Source organism: Rutidosis leptorrhynchoides, chromosome 10, assembly GCF_046630445.1.
Source record: "Rutidosis leptorrhynchoides isolate AG116_Rl617_1_P2 chromosome 10, CSIRO_AGI_Rlap_v1, whole genome shotgun sequence".
In the NCBI taxonomy this organism is placed as follows: Eukaryota; Viridiplantae; Streptophyta; class Magnoliopsida; order Asterales; family Asteraceae; genus Rutidosis; species Rutidosis leptorrhynchoides.
Genome location: NC_092342.1, coordinates 313,914,076 through 313,921,569, shown reverse-complemented (window position 1 = coordinate 313,921,569; position 7,494 = coordinate 313,914,076). Strand labels below are relative to the sequence as shown.

General features: G+C 35.7%; 1 protein-coding gene across 2 annotated transcripts; it reads left to right on the top strand.

Moving 5' to 3' along the window:
• Positions 1–245: 245 nt before the first annotated feature.
• LOC139872146 (protein KINASE OF THE OUTER CHLOROPLAST MEMBRANE 1-like) lies at positions 246–4,697 on the top strand. 2 transcript variants are annotated; one of them, XM_071859969.1, is made up of 5 exons: positions 246–346; positions 1,371–1,746; positions 2,170–2,273; positions 2,377–2,850; positions 3,563–4,697. In XM_071859969.1, the coding sequence occupies exons 2-5, from the start codon at positions 1,384–1,386 to the stop codon at positions 4,527–4,529; spliced, it is 1,908 nt and encodes a 635-aa protein (XP_071716070.1). In that variant the 5' UTR covers positions 246–346; positions 1,371–1,383; the 3' UTR covers positions 4,530–4,697. The 2 variants fall into 2 exon arrangements, with proteins under 2 accessions (XP_071716070.1, XP_071716071.1); XM_071859970.1 differs by lacking the exon at positions 246–346 and adding an exon at positions 384–498.
• The last annotated feature ends 2,797 nt before the right edge of the window (positions 4,698–7,494 follow it).

The following is a 7,494-nucleotide window of genomic DNA, read 5'->3' as shown; positions in this document are numbered from 1 at the left end:
TGAGCCCTGTATCGAGTGGGGTCTTAAGCCCATTCCAAGTTGGGCTTCTTATGTCAATCAGGAGCTTTCGTTTGTTTTTTGTTTTTTCTTTCAATTTTTCCGTATTTTTCGAGCTCAATAGTCTCTTGCATTGTTGTATCTTGTTAATCTTCGTCGTTATGATGAAGGTTTATTTAATATACTTCTTTTTCGCCGGAAAAAAAAAAAAAAAAAAAAAAAAAAAAAAATCTGATCCAAATACTTGCAGACTCCATTAAAAGGTTGCATCTTTTGATACGTCACCCCTATTACTGTACTTTTCTTTTTGCCGCTCTCAAAACCGACTTCATTCTCACTATTCCCAAACGTATACTCTTCACTATTCTTTTTTATTATTCTCTTCACAAACTTTTAATTTATTTATAATCTCCTAATTTCATTTTCCGATCTTTTTATTGTTTCCCCAATCATATATCATTTCATTCGATACGATACGATACGATACATATCGTATAAACTGTATGTTACTTTATGTATATGTCTAATTTGATACTGTATATCGTTTAAATTAGGGTGTGTATTGACGTCTGATTTTGAGATTGTAGAACCAGAATTTGATAACAACTTACAAGTGTTAATTTAAACTTGCTGATTGTATAAGTAATTTTTTGTTTAAGCTTATTGAAGTATCTCATGATTTACTATTTTAGCCCTAAAGTTTTCAGAACAGAATTTGGAGCTTAACTGCATATATATCGCTTATGAGTAGTGCCTGTTTAATTACACGGTTAGGGTTAGGGTTTTCTTTTATTGCTCAGGGCTTTGGATTGAGTTTTTTAATTTTCTACATAGCTGAGTCTTAGCTTATTTTATTAAGAAAAGCACTTATTTTGATTACAGTTTTTAGCTTATCAACTCGAGCTTATTGCTAAAATGAAGTTTATTTGTTGTTTCAAAGCTAAATAAGCCCGAAAAATAAGCTAATCCATACGCCCCTGACGTTGGTTCATTGGGATTAAGAATTTCTAGTACGTTCATACTTGATTTGTATGACTCAGTTACATTGATCTTTCGCTTTCTGAAAAAGTTTTAATTGTAACTTTAGAAATAACATTAACAAGTGTTTTATCGGTGAGAAAGTAGTTTTAAAATTATTGTGTGGAAGTTTTTATGGTAGATGTAGACATGTAGTAATATTATGAATTATACGGGATTAGGGGTAGTCCGTACTCGGTATAGTTGTACAATTGTTTGAACAATGTTAACCAGTGATGACTTCATTTTATTTTGCACGTTTACATTATATCAATGTAATTTATTTTAATCTAGTATCAAGTTATACCAACCAATAGCTCAGACGGTTTACGTATGTCTGTTTTTTGTGTGTGCAGTTTCAAAGGTAAAATGGCTGAAGTAGGAGCAGAGCCGTCAGCCCCTTCGTTTGATTATATGCTCTATGAAGGTGATCCTGAACATCTTCGAACCGTTGTAGCTACACCAAATCAACCTAATCCTCGAATAGATTCTTCATTGTTGAAACTTAAGCACAGGATTGGACATGGACCGTTTGGGGATGTATGGTTAGCTACACATCATCAATCATCACATGATTATGATGAGTATCATGAAGTGGCTGTTAAGATGTTACATCCTATAAAAGAAGAAGACATGCCTAAGTTTGTGGCTAAGTTTGAGGAGTTTTTCCTCAAGTTGCGTAAGCTCCAACGTGTTTGTTGGTTGCATGGTATCTCAGTTGTATCTGGAAAGGTGGCTGCATCCATTTGGTTTACTACGTGTTATATTCTTTTGTTTGGGTTGGATAAAAGGTCAAGCGGGTTTGGGTCAAAATGGCAGTTCTTTATATGGGGTGGGTCAGATCTACCCGGACTAATTTTGTCTGGAGTTGTTGAACATTTTATAGATATTTAGTTTGTGAAAGATGATTATGAAAGTTACTTTAGTTCTACATTATTATTATCATAATATGATTTAGGGTGTTTAATGCATTCAATCTAAAGATGCCCATTGGGTATAAGCCGCTTCCTTTAATCTATTGCTATTATAGTTCCTTTGACCCATGAGAGACTAAACGTAACCCAAATTAATCCAATAAAGTAAATGGGTTGAAATTGTCACCTCTACTCTTGGTATATAAGTTCTGTAACTGATCTACAAGATCATTACTTTCAGGTCTCTCCCCAAATCTGTATTGTCATGAAATTTTATGAAGGATCAGTGGGTGATCGAATGGCAAAGCTTAAAGGTGGAAAACTTCCATTGCCTGATGTCTTAAGGTGATATTTTCAAGCTTGTAATTTATTTTTTAATCTTTATTTTGTTTATAAAGTATTGAGCTGAAAATTACATATTAGACGGAACAACGTTTGATTTTTGCAGGTACGGTGTGGGATTAGCGCAAGGAATTAACGAAGTGCACTCCCTAAACATCCTGGCGTTAAATATCAAGCCAACTAATCTTCTACTTGATGAGCATGATCAAGTGGTTCTTGGTGATTTCGGGATCCCGTTTTTTCTTCTTGGGGTCCAACTACCTGATCCGGATATGTCTCTTAGGCTTGGATCACCTAATTATATGGCTCCAGAACAGTGGGACCCAGAAGTCAGAGGTCCGATAAGTGTTGAGACCGATAGTTGGGGTTTTGGATGCTGCATATTGGAAATGTTGACTGGTGTACAACCATGGTTTGGTAAATCAGTTGGCGAGATATACAACTCGGTCGTGTTAAAACAAGAAAAACCACAGCTTCCGAATGGTCTACCTCCTGTAGTTGAAAATGTTCTCAGTGGCTGTTTTGAATATGATCTCCGCAATCGACCACTCATTGCAGATATTAGCCACGCATTTGAAAGGCAGGTTATCTCTACCTAGTGTCATTTGCTGTGTGTGTGTGTGTGTGTGTGTGTGTGTGTGTGTCTTTATGATACCTTACATCTGTTAAATTATTAAATTAGGTGGGTCAGTTTGGTCCAGTAGCTGATAACTTTTGATCGTGTTTTATCTCAAATGGGTCAAATTGATAAGTTACTATAAAAGGGCACAAGGTCAAATGGGTCAGGATGGAAGTCACACACAGTCTTTTCTAATCATTTAATGTATACAATTTCTTAAATCTTGTTACTTTTCAAATATTTTATCTATCTAAAGGATTGTTTTTGCATTCTTACGTATTGCATTTATTTTAGTAACAAAAAAGTTTTGCTTTTCAACCCAATTTTAACGGCTGAACCCATTTTGACCTGCAACAAGACCCACCTATTTTACCAACTCTAATCACTTATATGCATACAATATCTTGAAATATGTTATTGTTTAAATATTTAGATATCTTTGTTGTCTTTGCATTCTTACATAATGCATTCATTTTTAATTAAAAAAATGTTTTTGCTTTTCTACCCAATCTGAACTGCTGAACCCATTTTGACCTGCAACAAGACCTACCTATTTTGCCAACTCTCTTATGGATGAGTATCATCCTTGTATATGTAAATAGAGACATACTACTAGCTGTTTGCTCGTTATCATCTTTTTTTTGTAAAAAAAAATTGAACTTTTAACCTGCAGTTCACGTGACACTGTGTTCAACGATGGAGAATGGATCGGTCTAGGTAGTAGAATATCACCAGACCGAACACTTGTAAATGGTTGCTCCACATGGTTTGTTGCAAAAGATCATCTGCAAGTGGGCGATACAGTTCGATCTCGAAAAACACCAAACAATTGCAAAACCATGGCTGTATCTGAAGGAACCATAGTTGGTTTGGAAAAAGACACTGATCGAGACGGGTTTGTTCTTGTTCGAGTTCAAGGGATCCACAACCCTTTAAGGGTTAACATCACCACTCTAGAACGGGTCACTTACGGTTTAGCCGCAGGAAACTGGGTGCACTTATTAGATGAGCCCGGAAACAGAAACCACTCGTTTATCGGCATTTTACACTCGATAGACCGTGACGGAAACGTTAGTGCCGGTTTTATCGGACGTGCGATGTTATGGAAAGGACATTGCTCGCAGCTTCAAATGGCGGAACCATTTTCGGTGGGCCAGTTCGTTAAGTTAAAGGGAAACGTGTTCAGTCCGCGTTTTCCGTGGTTGCATAAACGAGACGGAATATGGGCTGCTGGTAAGATTACACAAATTCTTCTGAACGGGTGCCTTATCGTTCAGTTTCCAGGTAAGTTCGTTTTTAAAGGTGAATCGGGCTCGTTTTTAGCTGATCCTGCTGAAGTCGAGCGTGTTTCATTCGATACTTGTGCGACATTGGTGGATAAGTATCAACATGTGGAGGATCATCATTGGGCTGTGAGGCCTCTTGCGATTGCGTTTGGTGTGTTTACGGCTCTAAAGTTTGGTTTTGTTGTGGGCCATGGTGTGGGGGCTAGGTTGAAGAAAGGGCACACGAGTAAGACACGTGGCGGTAGTGGGAATCAAGATGGGGAGAAGAATAGTGGCGGTAAGAAGTGGCTTCCGTCGCCTGTTGCGAATATGCTTTCGAGAGATGGTACCGCACCTCCTGTTGTTGCTAGGTGATGATGTTGCTTATTTTGAAGTTCTGTTTGGGAAATGAAATGGACATTAATAACGTTGTTAATATTGTAAATGCACGTGACATCTTATATTTCAATTTCATTTCAATTTCAATCGAAGTAAACAAGTATTCAACTGTATCCAAGAAAGTCATATGGAAATGGGATTTCATTTCTGTCTTGTGTGTCATCACATTTAGCAATACATCGTATTTAAATTGTTAAGGTTTTTTTTTTTTGAAAGGCAAGATAAGAATTATATTAAAAATGAAAACCAAAAGTTACAATGGAAAATGCAAACACGAACTGAAAAACAGCAGCTATACAAACGAAATTTTTTGACTAAAAAACAAACACAATGGCTAGATGGAAAAATCAGGCGCAGCAGTAGAATGGCATGCATCGAACCAAATGCTGAGGGGGCATTTGAAACCCAAAACTATGGCAACTATGTATCAGGATGCAAATAACCAAACATGCCAATCGAGAGATGTCCCCTTCAATCTACTAGAAATCCACTCGAAGCTAATAACTTGAATGTAATGTCCCTAGTTTAGGGCTGCGGGACCACTCCAACCTTTGTTGTTCTTGAAGTATCTTTTTATTAAAATTATTCCATATAAGATAATCACACAACCATTTGACCGCTTGCCAAATCTTTGACCCAATCCCTAAAGATGGGCGACTTGAGTTCTCGACAAAAGCTTCACTTAGGCTAAGACTTGAGAAATTACCATGCCCCACCACCTATATACCCAAGACCAAACATCTAATGCCCCTTTGCAAAGAATCAGAGAATGGTCAATTGATTCAACACCGTCGTCGCAAATTGGACAATGCATCAAGTCCAGTCCAATACAGCGCTTGTCCAACTCAACTAGCACCGGAAACCTACGTTTAAGCGCCCTCCATTTCGACTTCCTTCGGGGCGAGATTATTACGAAGGGTTTTCGGTTGACCTCTACCATTCGTGAAGCAATTAATCTTCAATGATGTTAGTTAGCTTTCTTTGCAGTGAAGAGACCATTTGATGACAAAGACCATTTCCACAAGTCTTGGTTCCTGAAATTACAAACGTAAGTATTTAAAATATCAAATAGAGAATCTAAACCATCGTTAGCACGCCCAAACGGAAGTCTGCACCATCGCCAAACCATTTCGCATTTGCTATCAATCTAATTGACCCGATCCTTAATTCTCGCGTCTTTATTTGTTTCCAATATAGTCTTTCGAATTTGCGCTTCAAACTTTCACAACATAACAATGGATCTTTCCAAAAGAGAGTCAATGATCCATCACCAATTGATTTGTAAAAAGAAAAACTGTACAGAACTGCAAAGTTATACAACCCTAAACCTGCACAAATTATAGCAAGCAAAACACCAGATGACCTTGTTAGCGAGTTATGGTAGGTTTGTAACCGCCCACCATGCGTCTGGTATATACTTTTGATAGTTTTGGCCCATAACGATCATGACTCATTATGAAACCTCCACCACCAATTTCATAACAAAGCCAAATTTTTACATTTTAACGATCCTATATTTAAACCGTCATCCGAATATGGGAGAAGAATTCTCTCACACAGAATTTTTTTACCCGACCCGAAACACCAACCCCATCCCACCTCCAAAAAAAAAAATTTGTCTCCTCACTCTCTTAAGTTCTTATAATCACACAATGCGGGGTATGGAAGATCGAGAAGTAATATAATGGAAGACTCGAAAGAATCGACTTTATAAGGGTTACATGATCACCAAAGGATGCTGAACATGCCTTCCATTTCGAGAGTTTGCTTTTGAATTTCTCAATAACCACATTCCAATCACTTTTTTTTTTCATTCTTGTACCAATCGGGAGACCAAGATAGGTAAACGGAAAAAGACCCGACATTGCACCCAAAACAACCAGCTAATGACTCGATCTCATCTTTTGAAACGTTAATACCAAATATGTTGTTTTTCCTCATGCTTACTATTAATCCCGAAATAAGTTCAAAACACTTGGAGCAAATTCATTAGACTTCCTATGTTATCATTTTCCCACTCGCCTATGAAAATCATATCATTCGCATATTGAAGATGCGAGATGACAATTTTGTCGCTTCCCACTTCGATACCTTGTATAGATTCCTTTTTACCATTGATTTTGTCAGGATATTCAACCCCTCCATCGCTATGAAGGTTAAAAAGTAGGACGATTTTCGTAAATTAGTGTAAATAAAATGAACTACTTATAAAATTTACTTTAAATTTTAACTACTGTATAACATTTTATAGCAAACATTGATCGTCACTATTGTATGACTCAATTAGGGATGACAATGACCACCCGATTCGATGGATATCCATTCGATTCACCCGCTTCGTGATGGATATGAATGAACCTAAATGGATATGGATACGGATGTGGATGTGGATGAACCTAATTGGATATGGATAAGGACATGGATGAAAAGTTTCATCCATAGATATATCCATTAAAACCCGAAATACATATACAACATAAATATAGATATATTTATACATATTTATTATTAAAAATGCATTTACCGTTAGATTTACATTTTACTTTCACCTTTATAATAATAAAATAACTATGATATATCATAATAAAACACACACACACACACACACACACACACATATATATATATATATATATATATATATATATATATATATATATATATATATATATATATACATATATATATATATATATACATGTATACATGTATATATATATATATATATATATATATACATGTATGTATATATATATATATATATATATATATATATATATATATATATATATATATATATATATATATATAACAAAATAATAGACAAATTACATATTTATTTTTTAATAATCTACGTTTAATAGTAAGTTCAACAAATTGTTAACTATCTTCGACAAATATGACACGTTCTTGTGGATAAATTTTTATTATGTCATGTTAT